At 37.4% G+C, this 24,249-nt stretch overlaps 1 protein-coding gene and 1 long non-coding RNA gene across 6 annotated transcripts in view; one reads left to right on the forward strand and one right to left on the reverse strand.

The window, feature by feature from the left end:
- SLC11A2 (solute carrier family 11 member 2) overlaps window positions 1–24,249 on the forward strand; it is a 67,525-nt gene that overhangs the window by 37,508 nt on the left and 5,768 nt on the right. For 3 of the 5 annotated variants that reach the window (XM_026714828.2, XM_087925300.1, XM_026714831.2), the window contains 9 exons: window positions 661–728; window positions 962–1,117; window positions 1,876–2,034; window positions 3,774–3,860; window positions 4,545–4,664; window positions 6,965–7,114; window positions 11,485–11,558; window positions 13,426–13,579; window positions 17,242–17,295. In XM_026714828.2, coding sequence (XP_026570613.1) covers window positions 661–728; window positions 962–1,117; window positions 1,876–2,034; window positions 3,774–3,860; window positions 4,545–4,664; window positions 6,965–7,114; window positions 11,485–11,558; window positions 13,426–13,579; window positions 17,242–17,295 — 1,022 coding nt within the window. Of the gene's footprint in view, window positions 1–660; window positions 729–961; window positions 1,118–1,875; window positions 2,035–3,773; window positions 3,861–4,544; window positions 4,665–6,964; window positions 7,115–11,484; window positions 11,559–13,425; window positions 13,580–17,241; window positions 21,023–23,120; window positions 23,193–24,249 lie in introns of those variants that run through there. The other 2 variants (XM_087925301.1, XM_087925302.1) reach the window with 2 other exon arrangements.
- LOC148127087 (uncharacterized) lies at window positions 12,087–16,586 on the reverse strand. Its single transcript, XR_015741916.1, has 2 exons — window positions 16,440–16,586; window positions 12,087–13,649 (listed from the first exon to the last, which is right to left on the reverse strand). It is a non-coding gene; the product is annotated as an uncharacterized LOC148127087 (long non-coding RNA).

Genomic DNA, 24,249 nt, shown 5'->3' on the forward strand with positions numbered 1-24,249 from the left:
ATCCACTCTATGACTGACATGCACTTAGATATATTACTTTTTATAAACCTCTACATTATTGATCCAGAAAGGTAGGTTTTTGATTTGAGCAATTTCTCCCGCCCCTCCTGACTAAATATGCATAGTATTAGCTTGGTCCCTTTGCTCACAGTCTATCTGAGCTGGTGAGGTCATTAATAGGAGCACAGCAGGTGGCTTGTGAATGTTGCAAGATTCGGACACCTCTTTCAATGAGCCATACAGTTTTCTTTCTGGGCTACCCCATACCTTGTGGAAAAATCTTCCACTCATCTGGAGTTTTCTCTCCTATGATAACAGTGGGTGGATTTTTTTTGTCCTTTCTGTGCCTCTGCTTCATAGATGTGTGTTTATTGTTTTCTTCCATTCCCTTCAGTAGCTCAGCTTCTGATTTTTGAGACGGGGAGAGAGAGCGGGTGAGCAGGAAAAGGATACAATGGTGCTTTAATTGGATGCATTTTAACTGCTGATCTAGTTATAACCCAAGAATATAATAGATGCATTATATGTATGTATGTATGTATTCTGTTGTGATCATTCAATGAACTGAGCCTATTTTTCAATCTGGGTAAAAACAATCCTAATAATATTAAGTAGATAATATTAATTTTCCTATTAATAGTGGTTGTATGTCTCTTTTAGGTTTGAGGAAACTGGAAGCATTGTTTGCCTTCCTCATTACTATCATGGCCGTCACGTTTGGATATGAGGTAACACTGCCTTTGTATATATAGATCTTTAAAATGAACAGTATAGGCTTTTGAATCTCTCATAAGCCTTTTCCTGTCTTTTGGGCAAAATATTCTCCCCAAAACAACAACAACTTTGTACTTCTGTATTTGTGGGGTTTTTTTTAGAATGAGACGCTGAGATTTGCCAAGGACACTGCTAATGCCAACGTCTTTTCTTGTTCCTTGTTTGCCTTCTCATGTGTCTTCTGCAGTATGTAACTGTAAAACCAGACCAGGGACAGCTGCTGAAAGGGATGTTTATGCCTTATTGTGAAGGCTGTGGGCCTGCCCAACTAGAGCAAGCTGTTGGGATCGTAGGCGCTGTCATCATGCCTCACAACATGTACCTGCATTCTGCTTTGGTCAAGGTAAGCGTGGGTTTCCTCATGGTAGCTATTCTCACCCACGTCTTCTTTCTGCCACAGTGAAGAGGTGGGGAACTCTGGCCCCTTTATAACTTGTGGACTTCAACTCCCAGAATTCTTGAGCCAGCATGAGTGGCTCAGAAATTCTGGGAGTTGAAGTCCACAAGTCATAAAGGGGCCAGAGTTCCCCACTCCTGCTGCAGTGAAATCACATTCAACATGCATGCCCTTGTTTCTTCTTGGACAAAGGCTGTGTTTTCACCACAGTTGGAAATTCCATGAGCGGGTTTTCCTTCAGAATCTCCGGCCCATGAAGAGCAGTAGATTAGCAGGGAGAAACACCTGGTCTTAAAATTACTCCCTGTATGGCAGAGGTTCCACAAGCATCGTTAATTTAGCTTTGTTTCTAAAGTGAGAGCCAGTTTGGTGTAGTGGTGAAGGTTGGCAGCTGAATTTCAAAGGTGCTGGCCTAAAGACCGGGAGACTGTGAGTTCTGGGCTGTCGTTAGGCATAAAAGCCAGGAAGGTAACTTCAGGCCAATAGCTGTCTCTAAGCCCAACCCTCCTCAGAGAATTATTGTTTTGGGAAAAATAGGAGGAGAGGGGAGAATTAGGTATGTTTGCCACCTTGAGTTACTTCTAAAGTAACAAAGGTAGGGTAAAAAAAAATGTAATAAATAAATACAGGTAGTTGAAGAGAGAAAGCCTTACTTCAGGGAAGCTGCATTTTGCTGGCTGTGTGAATCGAATTTTTCTGTTTAGTCTCGACAGGTGAATCGGGCCATAAAGAAGGAAGTGAGTGAGGCCAACAAGTATTTCTTCATTGAATCCTGCATTGCCCTCTTTGTCTCCTTCATCATCAACGTCTTTGTTGTCTCAGTCTTTGCAGAAGCTTTTTATAAAAAGACAAACCAAGAAGTGGTGAGTAGTTTTCCTTTCTTCCTTCATGTTATATTAGTAAGCAATAAATGCTCCTTATATTACAAGGATTATTTTAAATGTTTTTTTAAATATCCTTACTTAACTTTTCATTGAAATTTAAAAAAAAACATAAAAAACAATAAAGAAAAACAAATTAAAAGTTAAACAGTAATACAGGTGGTCCTCAGGTTACAACCACTTGTTCAGTAACCATTCAAACTTGCAATGACACTGAATGAGGAGGACATCAAATGGGCTCTGGCCATCACCATGTTCCATGGTCATGTAATTAACAATTTCTGACGTTTCTGATAGGGAAGCCAACAGGAAGTTGGAAATTGCAGTCATATGATGTCATTGCTTAATGATGGCAAGCAGGATTTCTGGAACTTTTATCACTAAGCAATGCAGTCACATGACATCATGTTTCAAGACCACATTGTTTAGTGACAGCAACTCTGGTGCAACCCTAACCTGAGGGGCCTCCCATTCAGAAATTGCAATATTAAAACAAGAAAAGAAAAAATAAAATTAAAGAAACGGAAAAAAATAAATAGAAAAAATAACATAACAAACTGATATAACTAATTATCCCAAATTCACTTAATCTGTTCATAATATATAAAATTATCCATGAAATTGTCTAGTTTTATAAAATATAATAGAGTTTATGCCAAAGGGTAACATACGATACTATTATGATTTTGGATTGGTAGAAAAAATTAATATATAACGTTTTCAAAGATGATTTACATATTTCTTAATATCCAGTGTAATAATATATTTCCAATTTCTCAATATCATTCCTTTTGCTATTCCCCATGCCCAATATAAGCAATATTCTTCAAAAATGTTCAGGTTCCCTAATTTTGGAATATAATACAAAATGTAATTAATCTTTAATTTGAAAAGATTCTCCCATACAGCCACTTCTATAAGTATACTGTCCCCCCCCCCCCAAAAAAAGAACATGACCAAATCATACGAGTTAATGTACTTTCCAATTTCTTACATGCTTCTTTCCTTTTCTGCTTAGTTCCTGCTTCCCTTCCTTCCATCCAGCTTTGTTCCTCCATTTTGCCTCTCTTGCTAAAGCTGTTATACCTTTTCTTCCTATCATCTGTATCTTGTTTCCTTTTTCATCTTGTTCGTGCTTTTGGTTTAAAAGCGTAGTAGTTTTGCATATATTGTTATGTTTCCATGTGATTACCGGATTTGTAGGCGAACCTCAGCTTCTCTTCCCCTGCTTTTAGAAGGGAGAGTTAGTGGAGAGAATTAAACCACTGCAGCAAGTACCAAGGATCATAGAATAGAACCCCCAGTAGGATTAACAGCTCCATGTAACCAAGACAGGATGCTTTACAATCAATAAAAAGCAATACAATTTGTGGTGGAAACAAGTCGTCTGTCAAATGCTGTTTGTCTCCCCTTTCCCCTTGCTTGGAAGGTAGCACCTGTCATACTCCCTTTTTATTTGGGCTGGTCTTTCAAAACTAAGGAACAGACCAAAGAGCTTGAGGCTATACTGCAAGGACAACTTCTTGTATGTTTCAAGTTTCCTTCAATGCCAGCAGTCGTCCTCCCCCTCCTCCCCCTCCCCCCCCCTCCTCCTCCTCCTCACAGGAGGGAAAGGTCAATGTAAGCCAGAATTCTTCTTGGTTGTTATTATTTTAAAACACTGTTTTGTGCCACATGGGTCTTTTGGTTTTAAAACAAAATGTCTTCTTATATGTTTACAGCATGACATCTGTGCAAATAAAAGCTTTGCCCAAGCTGTGCTGTTTCAGTCAGATAATAGCACCCTAGATGTGGATATCTACAAAGGGGTGAGTGAAAAGCTTTACATATTCAATTTAGCAAGAGTTAAAGATCCATATGTAATGCTCTTGAATCTCCGAATCAGCCTTTGAATATCCTAAAGGTGTTTCTAAAGCTTCTAAAACAGAGTAAATGGGAAGATGAAACAACTGTGACAAGATCACAAGCTCTTCCAGTTCTGCCTTCTTTAGCACTCAAAATATCAAAGCAACCGAACCAAAAAGAAGTTCTATCAGGAGACAAACATCTGCAAAATAAAATAGCTCCAGATGCTTCAGAAACAAAATTAGCACTTTAGCAGTTATTTGCCTTCCAGATATCTCTCTCAAGATCAAGAAAATATTTTTCAGGCATAAGACAGTTGTGAGCCTTCTCTCCCTAACATTGCTCATATTCTGCAAAAGGCCATTGTGTACTAAGGTTATTTTGTTAGATTTTTCTATCCAGAGGAGCAATGTAATTACCTGGGATGGGTTTATGAGCAAAGTGTTCTTCTTGGCCATGATATTTTTGGAAAATAAGCATGTGCACAGTAACTATAGCATTCAGATTCAAGTATCTCTGAGTAAATTGGCCCTTGCTAATCCAAGCAGTGATTTCGTAAAATGTCACTTTGTGTTAGACTGCTGACATAGAAAGCTTAATCTAAAGTATACAACTTCATTTTTTAAAAGAACTCTTTTGTGTTTTAGGGAGTAATTCTAGGTTGTTACTTTGGCCCTGCTGCTCTCTACATCTGGGCTATTGGCATCCTTGCTGCAGGACAGAGTTCAACAATGACAGGAACTTACTCTGGACAGTTTGTTATGGAGGTATTTTAATCTTTTAAAATGTTGTGGGTTTACATTTGACTTGCCTTCCTAATCTATATCTCGATAGGTTCTGCAAATTAAAGTGATAGGAATCTAAAGATGCTGTCCAAGTGGCTCAGTTCCCAGATGCCACAGCTGGGTATCTGGGAACCAGGTGGCACGGACACTTTCTTTGTGAGAAAAATTGTGCGCTGACATTTTCCCCTTTCAGCCGGCAGTTCATGAGATCCTTAAGCAATGCATTTGTCCTGTTGTGGTGTCTTGTTTTATAAACATATTTTTATATAGCGACCAAGTGATACTGAAAACTATCATTGTTAAACTGAAGCAAAGAAATAGAGATGATTGACTTCAGAAGGATTGGGAGTCTGTCTTAGATTTGCAGACTATGGGATTTTATTTCTAAAAGGGGCTTCAGTGTGTGTCAGACTGTGGAGGTAGCATCTGACTGTAGTTCCTTCAAAAGCTAATTGTGCAAAACTAGAAGATACAGCTGCTTCAAAGGGCTGTCCACGGATGCTACCTCCATGTTCCCAACCACTCAAAAGAACCTTTGGAAATGGAATCCATAATGCTATTTGGCCCTATATTTGGGGAATGGGGCTGGATGAGGGATATATTTTCAGGCAATTAAAGGAACCCATCCTGTGTAAAATGCCCTCTTTATATTAATCTGTGAATGAAATGCCATTCAAGTGTTTTCCTTATGATACCAGTTAGGCTGCCATTCATCAAATCGCTTTGCCTTTGTATACGCTCAATTTTTCATAGGGTTCCCAAAGTCTTCAACCTACCATTTCCCTGGTCTGTGCCTTCTTCTCTTCTGGTGACATGTGAAGTTGTCAATCCAAAGGAAGCTATCCACTTTTAGTTTTTGTAATTAAATTGATCAATTTGGAATTAAATTTGCAAAGAATTTCCATAATTAAAACAGAATAAATTGAGTACTTTACAAATAAGGAGGGCCCAGACTTAGTGGTAGAATGGTTTTGTTTGTCGATCTGATCAGCAGCAAAGGCAGATAAGACTGTGGGGAAATCCCACTAAAATCCTCCAAAGCTGCTATTTGCCAATACTGACAGCTCTGGTAGACCAAAGGCCTGAGTCAGAAGAAGACCATTTCCTACAATCCTGAATTTCTATTTTGTTAGGTTGGAACAGTCACACACAACTAAATTTCTTTATGCCTTGGTTAAACCACTGATAAGTGATCAAGTACACCATCTGGTTTTGATATAGTGTCCAATAAATTGAAAGTATTTAGTATGATTTAAGGACAGGTTTCCATTCTTCATAACACAAAAAACCTCTCAAAGTAGGTTAGGATTAGATAATATATATAAAATGATCTTGGTACCTTTGCCATTGGACAGAAGGTAGGGTTGATTCCATGCAATTTATTACTGTGAAAACAAGCTTTAGTAACTTTATTTGCTGATGAATCATGAGTCTCATTAGAGATCTGCAAAAAATATCTATCTGGAAATAGATCCTTCTGGAGAACTCTAAAATGTTCCTCTTTTCTCTGCTGAACCCCCTTCCGGTTTCCAGGAGTGATTTGAGGGTTTCCAGAAGGAAGTCCTTAGTACTGGAAGAGTTTTGGATGAAACAAAATGGGTTTTAGGACCAGATCCAATTACTTTTAGTTTAGAAAAATTACTTCTGGACACTATCAAATACTTCCTAGATCCAGGGGGAGAGTGAGCATAATATCAAAGAAAACATTCCAAAGTTATTCAGAACATTCAATTCCTGGGTTGGAGAATTTTGCATAACCCTAGCTTTCATGTGTTCAGGCCATATTATCTAACCCAACATAGTTTAGACTAAGCTGTGCTTTAAATTTGATTACTGAAAAAAATGCAGGAAAAAATGTGGCAGCTGCATCTTTTCCCAGATTTCCCAGCAACTGCAGAGAGCTCTGAAGTGTTGGACAACAGTACATTTTGTGTTCTCAGACCAATTCATTTGACAACCGCAATTAGCTGCTTTAGGCAGAATAAGGCTTGTCTGGACCTTTACCAAGAACAGATTGATTTGAATATACTGTATATTTTATCTAACTTTCTTTGTTTTACTCTGATCCTATTTTACCTCAGTGTTAGTTTATAAATTTAATTCTACTAGTTTACTCTGGTCTGATCAATAGCTGTAGAAGTACTTTGACTGCAGAAAGTAAAAGAGTTTGTGAAATTTATAGGCAGGCATGTTTTTTATCCCAGAAAGATACTACTTTTCTTCAGTATTTCAGTACACTTGTATCTCTGATTGAATGGTTCTGATTTCTTCCTTGTTTTCAGGGATTCCTCAATCTGAAGTGGTCACGGTTTGCTCGTGTGGTTCTAACCCGCTCCATTGCCATCACGCCAACTCTTCTGGTTGCTATTTTCAAAGATGTGGAACACTTGACTGGAATGAATGACTTTCTCAATGTCCTCATGAGTTTACAGGTAGGGCCTCTAATTAGGTGTGTCCCAAAGGTGGTTTTTTTTCTTTTTCTTTAAATTTATTTGGGTTTTCACCAAAAAAAACCCCATAATACAAATAAAACATCTTTTTTTGAGAATAGCATGATCACGGGTTATCACTTCTTCATACAGACACAAACTCAATTTCATGTTCATCTTTGTGTTCTATTCCATGTCTTATTACTGTTTAACATTTTCTACATAGTTTTTCCCCTCCTTTGATTTTCTCAACTTTATTTTTAATTATCTCTTATCTCAGTTCAAATCATTATATTTGTACATTTGTCTGTCCTGTTTCAATTTCATATTATCTTTTCTTATTAAACAGATTTTCCCCTGTAGTTACTAATGGGAGTATGACACCTTTATATCTTTTAATTTTGCCCATTCAACTCATTTAAACTTCAATTTATACCTTTAAGATTATAACATTCAATATAGTACATAGCTTCTAATCGAATTCTGCTTGGTACATTCTTAAAATACACACTATATCCTTAAAAAAATTATATATATATGTAAATAAAACACTCATTCCATTCCAATTCAATTCTATCATTAATATTCATAAAAATCTTAACATCTTTTTCTTTTCAATTGAATATCATACTTCCTTGTGAACACTAATAAACTTTCCATAATGAATTCTTTTTTTTCCATATTTCTCTTTACTTATATTTTTATAAATCATTAATAATAATTAAGATGTTCCCATCCTTTACTAATTTCATTCTCTTATTCATTTTCTTTCATTTATTTATTAACAAACATTCCACTATATTACAATAAATATTTTATCTATCATTTTAGTCATATTTTCTGAAATTGTTTCTATTTCTAATATAATACTATCTTATGTACCTTTGCTGAATCCCTTTTCAATTAAATTTTCACCCATTATCTCTAAACAGGCTTACACTTTCAATCCTTATACCTTTTCCCTGTTTCTCTATATCTTGTTTCTGTCTTTTATAACTTCTTTTCTTTTCCTTCTTCTCCCTCCCCTTTTTACCCCCTTGTCTCTCTACTTCTAATTCTCTCTTCTGTAATCCCCTCTTCTGTTGCTTTCTAATATTGTAATTATTTTTCAAACTATTCTTTTTTTGGTTGTTTTTTCAAATCTTAAACTTTTCACTCTCTTTCCCCCCTTTCCTTCCCCCCCCACATAAAATTACTTGATCATTAAAGATGGCTTCTTCTTTGTCCAGATCTTCTTGTTCTGCAAGCGTTTCAAATCCTTTCCCTTTCCTCTCTCCTTTGCCACTTCAAAGTCTTCTTTGGGAACAATGTTATTTTTATAGTTTAAATTTCAGGGTACTTTATGTTGTTGCTTTTTCAGTTTAACCTGGTCAACTAAAACTTTCTCTTATCTTCCTCCTGCACTTTCTTTTCCGGTCGAGTCCTTCTTTGAGGTGGCCATTTCTGACCACCGCTGCAACCGCCTTTGGGAAACGGAGTCTCCCCCCTCTTCACCACCTCTACGGGGTGGCTTAGCCCTGAAACCAGCCAGCTTGGGGCACTCCGGTGGTGAGCACGGATTGAAACCGCCTAAGGAGCTCAAACCAGACGTCCCGTGATTTTTTTTTCAAGAGGCAACTGGACTTTCTGGTTTTTCTTTGAAAACCTTTCACTTCTCATCTAAGAAGCTGCTTCTTCTTAGTGTTTCTTCTTAGAGCTGAAGAAGCTACTTGGATGAAAAGCAAAATGTCTTCAAAGAAAAACTAGAAAGTCCAGTTGCCTCTTGAAAAAGCATCTTTGGGACAAACATGACCTGGATGACAAAGAATCTCCATAGACATCTAATTAAGCATGGTTCTTTTCCCCAGGAAAAACAACAGTAGAAGTTTCATCTGGGCAGCAAGGCAGAGTGTAGATCTAATAGCACAATTTGCAAAATTGATATAAATAAAAAAGAATAACTACTACAGGTAGTCCTCAACATACGACCACAACTGAGCCCCAAATTTGCTAAGCAAAACATTTGTTAAGAGAGTTTTGCCCCATTTTATGACTTTTCTTGCCACCGTTGTTAAATGAATCACTGCAGTTGGTAAACTAGTAACATGGTTTTTAAATGAAACTGGTTTACCACATTGATTTTGCTGGTCAGAAGGTGATCCGATAAAGGTGATCACATGACCCCAGGACACTGCAATCATCATAAATATGAGTCAGTTGCCAATATTGGAATTTTGATCATGTGACCATGGGGATGCTGAAATGGTCATGAATGTGAAAAGCTTTCATAAGTGACTTTTTAAAGTGACATAACTTTGAGCAGTCACTAAATGAACTGTTGTAAGGTGAGGACTACCTATACTGTCAAATCCACTGCAAGATGTTTGGCACGTAAATGCAAACATGTTGAGACAGCCTAACAATACCAGCCTAATTTTTTTCCTGCATAGAAACAAGGAATGAGTGAATAAAAACATTCAGTGATATTAGAAACAGCAACAAAAAAACCTCACTTAAAACGAATAGCTGACCAAAACAACTTTACTGAAAAGCTCCTGAAAATCCTATTTTTTGTCACTTAAGGATTAAAGTCTTTATGGCATGCAGTGATATATTTGAGGGGTCCTTGGTGCTCTCTGGGCTTGGTTGTTTTCTTACAGACTTTTCATTACCTAAACTAGGTAACATAATCAACTAGAATTGATTAGCACTGATGATGTTACCTAATTTGGGTAATGAAATGTCTGCAAGGAAAAAAAAACTAAGCTCAGAGGGACCCTTTATTTAAACTCCTGAGCCACAAATATTTTCCTTTAAGGGGATATTTTACATGGCTTCTATTATTGTTCTTGACATTTCTCTCTAGAATTACGTTAGAAATTTTATCCAAGCTTATCCAGGACTATGGTTCTGTTTTCTTGGGCTCATGTCTGGAAGGGATTTGGATCCCTAGAGAATCCACCTCACATTGATTTTATTTACATCAGGGCTACATTATGTGAAGCAGAGAGTTCATTTTATTATTTTGTGAACTAGGAAGGTTTTTTTTTCCCTCAGGGACAGCTGCTACCTTTTGCAGGTTAGAACTAAGAAATGATATGGGAAAGTGCAAGACAAAAAACACTAGGATTGGTCTCTGCTGACTTATAGCCTTGCATGCTACAATTAGAGGATTCTGTTGTAGCTGTTCTTTTGTTAAGAAGAGGACTTTTATTCAAATGAAACTAATAAATCAGTGAATATGCAGTTAATTCTTAATAACTAATTAAATTTGATGAATCAAGAACATTTGGACCCTCCTTAAGCATAGAATATATCAGCTGCAAGTGAGAATGTCTTTTCAGCGGTTTGGGAATTATCAACACTAATCATAAGAGGTTGGATGTCCTGTGGTGCAATAAGGCCTGTGAATAGCCTAATGTGGCAAATCAAAGCTAGATCTTACTTGTGAATCATTCCAGTTGAATTTCTGTTCTTTATGCCTGCCTTTTCTAAAGCAATAAAGCATAACTACGGCAAATCCGGTTATCTTCCTTTCCCCTGCAATTTTCTCAAATGTTTATTTCCCAGTCGGAAGCTTTCCCAACATGTAATTTTGAAGCCACTTAATACTCTCACTTCATTATCCATTCTCTGCTTTTATGTTCTCCTTTGCTTGGGTGTAGAAGCATACAATACTGAACATCTGATTCATATTCAAAATCTGGAGCTACAGCCATTCTCCTGAAGATTTGGAATGACGGGGAAGGAGGGAGGGAGAGAGAGAGAGAGCGCTACCTCTTATTATCTGACTGGGGAGTGCTAGGCTTACCAGATTGGAGTTATACTGCCTTTATTGCTAAATGTTTTTCCTAACATATACTCTTCTGTAACTTAAAAACGATTAGATCCAATCTTCTTTCTGAATTGTTATGTTGAAAATACCTGCCTAATTGGAAACTGGGTAATTCTGCTATCATTTCTCTTTCCCCTTCTTCCGTTCCCCATTGTCTGAGGTCAACAAAGCATGGCAGAAGGGTCAGACTTGATGTGTTAATCTTGGAAAGAGCTTCGAAACCTTGGAAAGAGCTATACGATGAATTGTTTACACTTGGATGCCATCTACGTGAAACCTTATTGCCACGGTCGCCTATATTCAGCCATCTAGTTTTATGGGGGCCTCAGTGTAAAAGAATAATAGTGCTTCTGCTGTTCAGTTCTTAGAACATGCTATGTTCAGCCCAGAAAAATCTTCAGCAGTTAATGAGAGAAAAAGTTTGGAGTGAATAAATCGTGTTTTGGAACTGCTTTCAGCTTTTTGCATTAAATAGTTCACTATTAAACCAGCTTTTTCTTTCTGCACAGATAACAAAAAGATCGCTTTCTGAGCATAATTTCCTTTTCTTCCTTTCCAGCTGCCCTTTGCTTTAATCCCAGTGCTCACTTTTACTAGTCTGCGTCCAGTGATGAATGACTTTGCCAATGGCCTGTAAGTATGAAGAAAGGCACACATCTGCAATGTATCGAGTATTATACTTGATTAAGCTTAGCTGTTTCTGACTTTTTGCCATTGTCACCATGTAACAGCACGGCCTGCTTTATACCTAATGACCACCTATGTTTTTAGCACATTGTGTCCGATCTATGAGATAGACCAGACTTAAAAGTCATGATTATTTAAACCACTTTTGTTACGGTAATGGAATCTTGCAACTCTGAATGTGCCTCCCTTCCCCTCCCACCACCAGCACTTTATCCTAAATAGAACTAGGGACGGTAAAGTCTCAGATGTTTTCTCAAATTACGTTCCCGCTTTGGAGGTAGATTTCTCTTATCTGACCATTGTTTTTGTCAGGGGATTGCCCACCAGGTGTCCGAATGAAGTAATTAGAAGCTGACATGAACTTGTTGTTCTTATGTAGAGAAATATATTTCACATCAATATTTTACATCAGTCAAGATAATCAGGCAAAGAGGAGCATTGTGAGGTAAATCAACACAGCAGGAACATCATGAGGTAAATTACAGGTCCCTCATAACACACAGAGGAAAAAAGCGGGAAACCAGGAAACTCCCCCTTTACACTCACAGTATCCAATCGCATTATAGATTGCCTCATCAGGAGACAGCACTCTCCAGCCAATCAGCTATAAGAGTTTGTTCTGACTCATTGTACAACTCCCCTGTTCCAGCTACTAAATTTAAATATTTTAACAGTTTTAGCAAGGCTCTTCCTTCTATTCCTTAAGGTTATTTTCACAGCCCATTACACACTGCGTGTACTTCCTTTTCGTTTTTCTATCTGCCAATGGCAGAATAGCGTTTGTATTATGTATAACGAGCTTGAACACCAGAATCTCTTCATTTCCAATTATTTTTCAAAAGATAAAATCTAGACTAGCAGATCACACACTAGCCCAAAATCTGCAGATCAATGCTTCTTCTTTTTCAGGGTAAATAGTACCCCAAATCTGCACTTAGGTATAAATTTTATGACTTTTTGCAGATTGGCAATTGACATGCAGTATTTCTAGATTTACTATATAAACATCTTAGAGGATCAAAATACCTTTCTGTAACAAAAGAAAAAATTTGAATCTTTGCCTAACTAGCTAGCTGATGTCTAATATATAGAAAGATACATTTTCACATTTTTTTATACAGTGTTGCTTATTCTTTTGCCAAAGGTTGCATTAATTTCCTATTGTAACCATTGCAGAGTTTTAATCCATAGACTTCTAAATTATTCAGAATAAATCAAGAAATGGGAAATCTGAAGGTCACATGAAGCCTTCTGTATCACTTTTGCAGCCCACAAAGCACTGGTTTCAGCAGTTTTATCTATTGCTTGTTTATTTTACAAACATTGACTAAAAAACGGGAGTGCAAGATTCCTGGGAGATGAAATCCCAAATGACAGTGCCATTTGTTTAGCATGTAAGAGGACTTGATCTGTGTCCAAGGTTGGAAGACCAGAAAACGAATATATCAAAATCTAGACAGCTGTGTTTGTCAGGGGAAATGTACTGAATGATTGAAGGTTTATAACTAAAACGTTGAAAAAAAAATCAAAGCAAAAAGTTGTCTTTGGGTACATTTTTTAAAGATAGGGAAATGTTTGAAGAGGTTTTAAGACCTAGTAGTAAAGTAATGGCTTTTAGCCATTGTAGTATGTCGTATGGTTCAAATAATGAGGTTTTATTTTTGTCTGCCATGCTGTGTGGAAGTGAGAGATGGACAATTGAACTCCAGTGGGAAATTAAATTGTAAATGTGTCCTTATCCACAGTTAGTCCTAAGTAGTTATTCCTGATCCATTTTTTTCTTTGTGTGTTTTGTTTTGTTTTGGTCTTCTAGGGGCTGGAAAATCGCTGGGGGAATTCTCATTGTGATCATCTGCAGCATTAACATGTACTTTGTGGTGATCTATGTGACTACCCTAGGACAAACAGTGTTATATGTATGTGCTTCAATTATCAGCATTCTCTACTTAGCCTTCGTGGCATATCTGGTGAGTTAGTGATGGCTTACATGTTCTGCTTTCCTCACAGGCATTTTCCATGTTCTTTTAGCAGTGATATCTGCAGATTATTTTTTAAAAAACACAAAACAAAACAAATAAAGGCAGTGGTCAGACTGGAGGCTATTTCTTAAGTCACATTACATGGTACAGTTACCATATACTCCTACTTTCTTCCTCCAGCACTTGCTGTCTTAGATTCCATCCACCCCAGGTCATAGGACAGTAGAACAGTCCTTTGATAAGGCCATTTTAAAATGGCATTTGGTTTCTCACAGTGGCCAGCCAGATTGGAACCAACATCCAGCGGAGGTAGTGGGGTGATAGCAATAGCATTTGAACTTATATACTGCTTCACAGTGCTTTACAGCCCCCTCTAAGCGGTTTACAGAGTCTGCATGTTGCCCCCAATAATCTGGGTCCTCATTTTACCCACCTTGGAAGGAGGGAAGGCTGAGTCAACCTATGAGCCAGCCAGGATCAACTGGTGAACTGCTGGCAGCCAGCAGTTAGCAGAAGTAGCCTGCAGTACTGCATTCTAACCGCTGCGCCACCACAGCTCAATCATCAGTAACTGAGTTTAAACATGCTTGGAATAAACACATGTCTATCATCATGGAAAGGAAAGGAAAGGAAAGGAAAGGAAAGGAAAGGAAAGGAAAGGAAAGGAAAGGAAAGGAAAGGAAAGGAAAGGAAAGGAAAGGAAAGGAAAATATTCAAATGGCAGACTCAGTAGACCACTGGGTCTTTTTCTGATATCAGTTTTCTATGTTTCTGTGTTACTTGCCAGATTACCACTGCCCTGCTGTGGTCCTCTGCCATTGGTATATGGAGTCATATTGTCTCCACTCCAGAAGTTACATAGAGTAACAGTAGCCCTGGTAGACCTGTACTCCATGAATTCATTCAGTCCTGTTGTAAAGTCAAATTAGTGATCACCACTATATCCTACATCTTGTGACAATGAATTCCATACGTTAACAATGCATTCCTTTTTTCTGTTTTAGCTGTTCTTTCAATCAGTTTCATTAGAAGACACTTATGTTCTGAGAGAGGGAATAACAATTACCTTGCCATTTTTTTCATAACATGATTAAATTCAATCATCTCTTCTGTCACCTAATTTTGAAGCAAAAAAGCCCCAAACAATCCACTCTTTTCCCACAAGGCATTTGTTGGAGTCCCCCGATTCTACACTTTTTCTAGCTCAAATCCTTTTTTAAGAAAAATGATGTGCAGAACTTTACCCAGTATTCCAGATACTTTTGTATAAGGATATTACACATATTGACAATTTTATTTCCCCAATGAACACAAGTACGAAATATGCCTGTTTTTAACAGCCGTTGCTCATTGAATGGTCGACTTGAGCCATCTGCTGTGACTCCAAAGTAGCTACAGGCAGCTTAGTTCCATCAGTGGTTGTGTGCAATTGAGGCAGGATTTTTCTTTTTAATATAAAATTTATTGGGGCTCATCTTACCACAGGGTAGCTCTGGGCACTTATGTCAAGTTAACCACATTTTCCATTTGGTTGTCTGTTCACTTAGTCTACAAAAAATCTTTTGAAGTTCTTAGTCAGAGTCAGGTATGGATAGATATTGCATCCAACCCTTCTAAAGGATAGTAATTTTCAAATAATGCACTGGGGCAGGGCCCCCAACCTGTGGGTGGCAACCCAGTAACGGGCTGCGGCCTAATCGCCATTGCAATTAGGCCCCACTTGCACAAGCATCATCGCAGGCAATCGCAGCCCCACTCACGAAAACATTGCCACAAATGTTGTGAGCCCTTGCAGCACCACTCATGTGAGCAGTGTTGCGGGCACTCACAGACCCCTCTTCCTTCCCCCAGTTCCCGCTGCCAACCGAAAAAGGTTGGGGAACTCTGCACTAGGGAAATGCTGGTTTTCTGTCACACTCCAATATAAGTCTGATCACATTTTAATTATGTCAGCTTAAAGTTACTTTTCTACTTATTCCTCTTTTCACAAACATATATTCACTAGATGAAATAAGCTAGAATTGTGCAAAGTATGAGAAGATAAGGCAGCACATGTACTTCTAGGAAAAAATGGCTGTGTTAGAAACATTGTTCCTTTTAGAAATAATGCAATGGCCTTGTGTGAACAACCTCTAAACCCCATTCCGGGCATTCGTCTTGTCAAGTGTTTCAAAAAAAACAGCCAGGATGTGGCTTTGTAGGGACAGGGAGGGAGCCATACAATTTAGAGCCAGTTCTCAGTAACATCAACTGAAATGTATGGGTTTATCACACAAGCTGAAATTGTGAAGCAATCTCTTTTGCTTGCTTCCCCTCCTCCTCCATGTTTCTCACTCTTGGTGGTATATACCCATAACAAACAAAATAAGGATCAAAGAAGCAGTTTGGTTGTAATTGTCAGCCTAGAAACTCAAGGAAATCCAGTGGAATCATGAAAAAGGGATAAACATTCTTTGTTAGAATAACTAGGAATGTCACCTAGTTAATATTGTCTGATCACCTAATCACAGTTTGACTGCTCAGTGATCACCCTGCAGTTATAACATTGCATCATCATCATGTGCCCTTTCTTGACAGCTTCCCACAAGCCTAAGTCAGTGAAGAAGCCAACAGCAAGTCAGAAATCATGGTGATGTGGGGTCCTTGCTTAACAATGGCAGCTGGTACTGCTGGAGCTGCCATTCCTAAGCAGTGTTGTTGCATGACATCATGCTTAATGACCACACTGCTTGGTGCTGGAGTTTCTATTCCAATTACTATTGTTAATCAAGGACTACCAGTAGTAGAGTAGAAGTCTTTTGAGAAGAACTATCTTGCGAGGTCAAAGCAGAGCCTCCATTTAGCCTACCATTTGTTTTACTTGGGCCAGGCACGTGACCTTCCAGAAAGCTCACAGCTTGGAAATGAAGACAGCTGGTGTCCAAAAAAACCACATGCTTGGAGAAAAGGAAACAGCTTAGGCGATATCCAAAACGTCAGGGCAGGGTTGAGAAATCTGTAGCTTGGCAAATAGAGCTTAATTACAACTCCTAGCATTGTACTCTGACTAGAGTAAGTTTTATCCATCAGCATATGGAACGCCAGAGGCCTGCTTTGTTTGATGACTGTAATATTCATGTGTATTAAACTTGATTAAAAATAGTTTTAATGATTTGTATGAGTTCATTCACAATCAGAGAGCTACTTATCCGTATGGTTGACCAGGAAATTGGTAGGAATAAAAAACATCTATTTATAGATGATGATTTTTAGATTTGCAGCTGGTAGGAAAAACCTTCCTAGGGTAGACAGGGAGAGCATAAAAATCTTCCCAGGGAACGTAGGGTGAAATAATTAGATCAGGTTTGTTTCTTGACATGCATATATAGCAAGTGCTGTTTTTGTTTTTTTTCTGACAATGTTCTTCTCCTTGACCAGAATCAGAATTATGTGTCATCTCTGGCTCATATTTTAAAACCTGTCTGTTGACATTTCTCTCTGAAATGACTTTGGGAGGGGAGATGGAGCAGAATCGGAGGGACGGTGGGGCTTCATAGAACAGAGCAGGAGGAGGGATAATGGTGGTGCTTCTCTGATTTGCTTGAAGGGAAAAAATCTTTGAGTCTTTTAATAAATGCACCATTAACTTGGGATTCTTCTCTCTTTTTCAGAGTTGGCAGTGCTTAATTGCTCTCGGAGTTCCCTTCCTGGCTTGTGGGCATACGGTAAGAGTCACAAGAACTTTGCTAACTGAAGATCCGCCTTCAGAGGCAGTTAATTAATTACTGTGTCTACTGCAGAACAAGTAGCCATCAGGGCCAGTGCGTTTCTATGGTTTACTTTGTAAACATATCCAAATGTATGTGCAATTTTGCACAGTGTTAAAATTGTGATAATGGTGTTTAAAAATTATTGGATGTATATGAGAAAAGCTTATGTGCATTTTTCCTTGTTAATCCCCAACAATCACACTCGGGATAAAAATAGATTATCTTAGTACTGCATTCATTCTCAATGGAGATCTCTCTGTATGCTGCTGAAATCTACGATATGTTATAATTTAACCAAGAAGCTAATATTTCACTCCAGTTGAGGCTTACCAAATTAATGTTAATAAACCTAATGGCATAAAATTACATTTCATAAATTACCCTTTAATAGAATATTGCTAGCATCTGTAGTTGGAATACAGATATCTAAGCATGCTAGTTAAAAGTTCTTTGGAGCTCAGGAATGCATCTTTGTCCACACTCTGTGCTTCAAGCCACAAATAAATTTCTGTAGAAGCAATAAAGCTATGGGTGGGAGAAGAATCTGCCTGCCTTAAAAAAAAAAGAGGGGGGAACCCCTCCTTAAATCCTAATCATTGTCAAGCTTGTTTTCTATATGTCAGGGCAGTATTCAGACCTAGAGTAAAAACTTTATCTGTGATGCTGGGTAAATCACTATCCGTGAATGAAGAGGAGCTAGAATCTGGGGGCAAATATCCCATCTAATTAATTGAAACCCATAGACCACTCCTTTCCGTTGATCATGTAAATAGGCAAAGCTGGAAACGTCTTCCCATATCAAGTGGCCTCTGTGCCAACAAAAAGCTCTCTGTGATGCCAGGCTGAGCTGTTTCCCAGCTAAGGTGCAGACAATGCAAAAATAACCAATGACTTACCAAAAGTGGATAGATGGCCAGACTCTTTAAGTATCAGAGTCAAAACCAGGAAGACCTGCATGATTATAATGGAGAGATGAAGCCTAGTCATTAACTGCAGAGAGACTGCTTGCTCATAAGATCAAGATCCACATTTAGAACAGAAAAATTACATTCAGTACTTACAAATATTTTCCGTTGGGTTTTTTTTTTTGTGCTTAATCCTCATTTGCTCAAACAAGATAGCATTTGTATTTCCTGCCATTCTTTATGGCAGGCATGTTTATATTAAGGAACGATTTCTGGCTGTCAAATTACTTATCTATGAGAATATGAACATTTTCCTTTAGCAAGGAATGTTTCCCGGTATGAAATATTAAATAAGCACCCATTTAAAAAGTATATGCTCAGCTAAGAATGTGACTGTGTGTTATAATTGGCTTTATTTTGCTCCCTCTGTCATTTTCACTAATGATTTACCTATGTTTCTGTTGGCTGCCCCATTCGTCAAACAAAGCATTGCAAAATCTTTCCTGATATCTTAACAGTGCTCTCAGGAAAGGAATAAATATCAAGAGAGAGAGAGAGATCATATTAAGAACCAAGAACATTTCATTCCTGAGCTTTTGGTCAAGATGGAGGGCAAACAGCTTTTAATCCATGTATATATTTTTCCCTAATGGTCTTGTTTAAAGATCTTACTGTCTTACTTACTTAAGCTTGTGCAGTCTTCCCTATCAGGCCTGTATAAGATGTGTTGGGCTACAACCCCAGATTTCCCAGTCTTTGCAACCAGTAAGCGTGATAACAAAGAATTCTGGGATTTGTAGTACTATCACGTGAGAGCAGCCAAAGGAGAAAGAACAGGATTTTCCTGCTACTATTTGAGCAGAATCTCCTTCATAAAGTACAATACACTTTAAAAAGAAGGTCCTTCCCGAGTCTGAATGGAGGGGGTTGAGTCTTTAAGAGTCGCATTGAGCAATAATTCAGCCTAAGCCAGCCTGACACTATACAGCTTCTAACTTCCCCATCGTATCTGGAAGGCAAAGGTTGGCGAAGACTTGCTTGCAAATAATACTACTGATGTCCAAATACAACCTTGCGATGAAATTAATGTTTACTTGTTTACTTTGCTACAGTTGAGATGGAGGTACTAACTTTTTGAAATGTATATTGTTAATTGTGTTTCAAATTGTGAAGAAATTCCTAAATTCAGATGTTAATTGATTTGAAAAACAGGCTCTTTATGCATATTATAATACTAACTACTATTCTTGACTAAAGAAAGACTCATGGTATAATAGTGAGAACTGAATGAAGCAGCTGTCCCATTTACCATCAACACTAAGAGGTTTATGTTTGTATTTTTCCACTTTTTAAAAATATTTATGATAAATCTTGGGATGACTAATGCATTTTAGCAAGGTTAATTTTTCTTTGTTACTTTGGGCTGCTAAATTGGACTGCTCGGGGTTTGGGTTAAAACTACATTATGTTTACTTTGTATAGAATTAAAAGAGGTGATTTATCATTTTCCAAGTATTTATAAGTTTGAAAAGATTACTCAGGCTGATTTGTAACTTTTTATCAGAATTATCCCAGGTTTCTGATCAGTCTATATCAAAAGTTACTTAGTCAAATGAACTCAAGTTCAATTAAAACTCTAAGCTGCTTAACCTTGAATTAAGCAGAGTTCCTGAAATAGTAACTACATAGTCATTCTGTTGGCTTCAATGGGAACAGACTCCTAAACAGAGAATCTCCTAGCTGACCATAGCATTTCTTACTAACGATATTTTTCAGTTGGAAGGATGCAAATGTAGGAGATCTGTAGGCTTGATTTGTCAGTTTGCATGTTGAGTCTGTGGGAAGAATTTACCCTGTTCAAATATCAGAACGGCTATAGTTATAAAATTTTGGGTCACACATTGACTGTTGGGGAGGGGGAATCGTTGCCTGGAAGAGGTAAAATTGGATACACAAAACTTTCAATAGAATTAACTGGAATCATTCCACAACTCAGGGTTGGGACTTAGAGGTGATAAAGTAGACTACTTTGTACGGATGGGACCCTCTGAAACAAATCTATCCTTCTGCCAAACATATCTAAATTAAAACAGTGATTGCACAACATTTCCCATCCACTTTACAATTTACTTTCCTAGTTGGTGGGTGGTTGTTCCTGTTCTGTGGTTTTTTGTTTTTTTTGTTCCTGTTCTGTTGTTCCTGTTTTGTTTTTTTAAAGAAATGCTCACGCAACAACGAAGTTCACAGAGTTCATAGTTTGATGAGATAATTCCTACTCAGCAAGGGATTATTACCTCTACTCACTAGAAAGGAGTTTATGCAGCAGTTAAGATTTGATAGAGAACCACCCACTTCCAGTTGTAGGCAATGTAGATTTGCTACAGCAGAGTATTATATTCTCTGTGTAGACGTATCAAGCTTTGTATTGTGCACGGATGATTGTTTTCCAGTTTTGTTAGCATTATAGTTTACACTGAGGCTGGTTGTGTAATTCTGCTGTTTAAAACAAACAGCAGGCTCTCAGCTGTTCTACACTATTTCTATGCACTTTAAACTTGTAAGTTCTCAGAAGGAAGATAAACTGCCTCTTGGATGTCAATTTCTGTCTGACGCTATTTGAATATAGTACGAGATTTCAAAAAACAGATATGTAGCAATCATGTATTAAAACATTTGAGCTACATAATGGCTTGTACAATGTGAAACAAATGTCTATTTTTATCTGACTTAAACCAATCTGTATACCTAATTTTGATTAAAAAATGGAACATTTTTCAGCTTGGGTCTCTTTCTTTTTAAATTAACATCATGAAGATGATCTAATTTGGGTCACAGCATAATATCTTTCCCAAACACACATGGAAAACATTTCCTCTAATTTAGAGAATGGGCAATTTCCCTCCTGCATTCATTTGAGTGTGGAAGAAGGTTGAACACATCTTGATGAATTATCCCCTCATTGAAAGGAATCTGGAAACTCTTCCTCTCTCTAGTATAACACAATCAACATCTGTGTGAAGTTTTCTATATTATCCTTATAATAAAGAGTAATGGCCTAGAATGGCAGCTACACTGTAATTGAGCTGTGGTGGCACAGTGGTTAGATTGCAGTATTGCAGGCTAACTCTGCTGACTGCCAGCAGTTTGATCCTGACCAGTTCAAGCCTTCCATCCTTCCGAGATAGGTAAAACAAGGAGCCAGATTGTTGGGAGCAATATGATGACTCTATAAACTTCTTAGAGAGGGCTGGCTGTAAAACACTCTGAAGCAGAATATAAATCTAAGTGCTATTGTTAATTTGAACAGAATGACTTCTTGACTGTATGAGAACCAAGGTTCACCATTATTAGGGACTGGCCAGACGCTTTGGCAAAAGGTAAAGTTTGAATGAAAAAAGCAAAGTGTATTGAATCCTCTCAACTAATACCTGTTGCTAAACATAGCTTCCTGTATTTGAATAAAACTTTTTTAAAAAACTATTTGAGTTTTTATCCCCATCATCGTCACATCCTATGGCTGTGAAATTTATGATGTGAAATCATATACCGTTTCCTCTCTGAACCTACTACAAATATTTTTGTGTCTGCCCTGAGATCTTCTGTTACTCAAGAATTGCACTAGAAGCACTGATTTGATACCTCAATTTTTACAAATATGGATTCTTTGGAACATGCGTTTTTCTTGCATTTTGATATTTCCATGCTGTCAAAAATGCTGTTTTGTTTTTAGATTTCCAGTAAGCAATTTGAACTTTTCATATTATTAAGATGAGATGAACAAAAACTGAAGACCTAAAGGGTCATCTTTAAAACTTGCTTTAATACCTGACTTTGTGCAAATAAGAAAGAAACTTTGAGTCCTCACTCCTGTAAAGTTGCAATTAGTAAAGTAAAGGTGCAATTTGGAGCCTCTGTGGCGCAGTGGTTAGAGTGCAGTATTGCAAGCTACTTCTGCTGCAGCCAGCTGCCTACAATTTGGCAGTTTGAATCTCACCAGGCTCAAGGTTGACTCAGCCTTCCATCCTTCTGAGGTGGGTAAAATGAGGACCCCAATTGTTGGGGGCAATATGCTGACTCTGTAAACCGCTTAGAGAGGAGCTGTAAAGCACTATAAAGCGGTATATAAGTAAGTGCTATTGCTATTGCTAGTAAACAGGGACGCTGGCAAATAACTAAGATGGAAAACAAAGGAACTGCTGAAATATCAGTTGCTGATCACTTGGAAAGAAACAGTTTTTTTTTTAAAAAAACAACTTTTTATCTTGATCAAGTCAAAAAGTAACAATTACACAAATAGGAGAAGCAATGTGGAAGTTTAGATTAAATCATTTAGGACTTGTTCCTATTTATTGGTCTTGCTTTAGATTATGTGTGTCCAACTTTTTGTCTTGCTTGAGTCGCACTGAGTGAAGAGGAATTGTCTTGGGTTGCATATAAAATATATATATTATTAATATATATTCATGTATATAATCATATGATGTTAAAAATGTATGAACCTGTGGGGTCGCATTATTAGCTATCCAGGGCCATGTGTGGCTTGGACATGTCGCTTTAGATAAATGCAATAAATACCACACAAACATACACACACATGCACTCACGCACGTACGCACGCATGTGTTTCATATGACTCCATAGCCATATTATTGATCTAATTTGCAGAAAAACAGTTTGCAGTGGTAAAATAAAACATTAACATATACTTGGCCAATGGAGCAATGTTATAAGGCTTATATACTTCCCACTAAGAAAATATATTTCTAGTATATTCCAAGTAATTTTATATGCAGATTAAATTAAAACTAATGCAGTCATCCTCTTGCATACATACTACACATTATGAGAATTTTTTTTGCTTTTTCCTGTGACAAGCTTTCTTTGCCAGCTTTAAAGGAACTGGAAAGCGTAAGTAATTGTTTTTCTCCCTAAGAAACATTCCAATTCTTACAATATGAAAAACATACACAATTTTTTATCACAAAAATGTTTGGGAATATTCAATATATCAGATACAAAGCGAAAAAAATGGCTTATTGGGGAAAAATGTCAAAGCCTTCAAATACAATCATGACTCATTGAAATATTAATTTAGCATAAGTCTGGCAAGTTGAGATGTAAAACAACATTTGTAAAAGCCAGAACAATGTGTGCATTCATCTAGTTGCCAGGTAATCCTAGACTGTTGTTTTTCTGTGCTAGAAAAGGGTACTCATTTTAAGATTAATAATGTCTTGTGAGTGACATATTGCAAGTCTCATCACAATTAAGAAGCTGTGGTTGTATGTACAATAGCCCTTCAAAATATAGAACATTTGTAGCTCTCCAATTGCACCACTAAATTTCTTGAACCTCAGCCCTGATTTTTAGAAGTACTGCTGAAGAGAACGTTTAAATCTCTTGGATTCCCAAGAACATTGAAACACTTTTAAACTATATCCTTTTAAATGCCTCAAATTCCAAGTGAAAGGAAGAGAGAAGCACTGCCATGTATGAACACTCAATACATGTTGAATTTCTTAATATTTTGCTAGGTATAGGAGATATTTATGCCTAGTTCATAGTAAGCCACACCCATCGTTTTTATAGCAGGTAGGAACATGTTACAGATTAATTCTTTCCAATACTAGGAATGCAGAAAGAACTTGAAATATTAATTTGGTATATTTCTCAAAACACACAAATAAGGTAGTGAGAAATTGATATTGCAAATAGTCTTCAACTTGTGAGTCTAAATGAGATTGAGAGTGTGATTTAGTTACAACAAATTGCTTAACAGCTGAAATTTTATTCTCTGTATCTTAAACCCCAGTTTCATGAGTCTAAAAAAATCTGATGAGGCTTGTTTATGCTGATTCAGTGATCTTTGCATGTGTTCCAGAATAGGAATTCTGGAATTTCCTAGAGCAGATTCAGATCGTGACTAAGGAAAGTGCATTCCTTCCATTATAATTAAAAAGGCAAAGAAATGAAAACACTTAATCCAATAATGAATTTAAATCCA

This window comes from Pseudonaja textilis, chromosome 2, assembly GCF_049901715.1.
Source record: "Pseudonaja textilis isolate UNSWEBS1 chromosome 2, rPseTex1.2, whole genome shotgun sequence".
Lineage (NCBI taxonomy): Eukaryota > Metazoa > Chordata > Lepidosauria > Squamata > Elapidae > Pseudonaja > Pseudonaja textilis.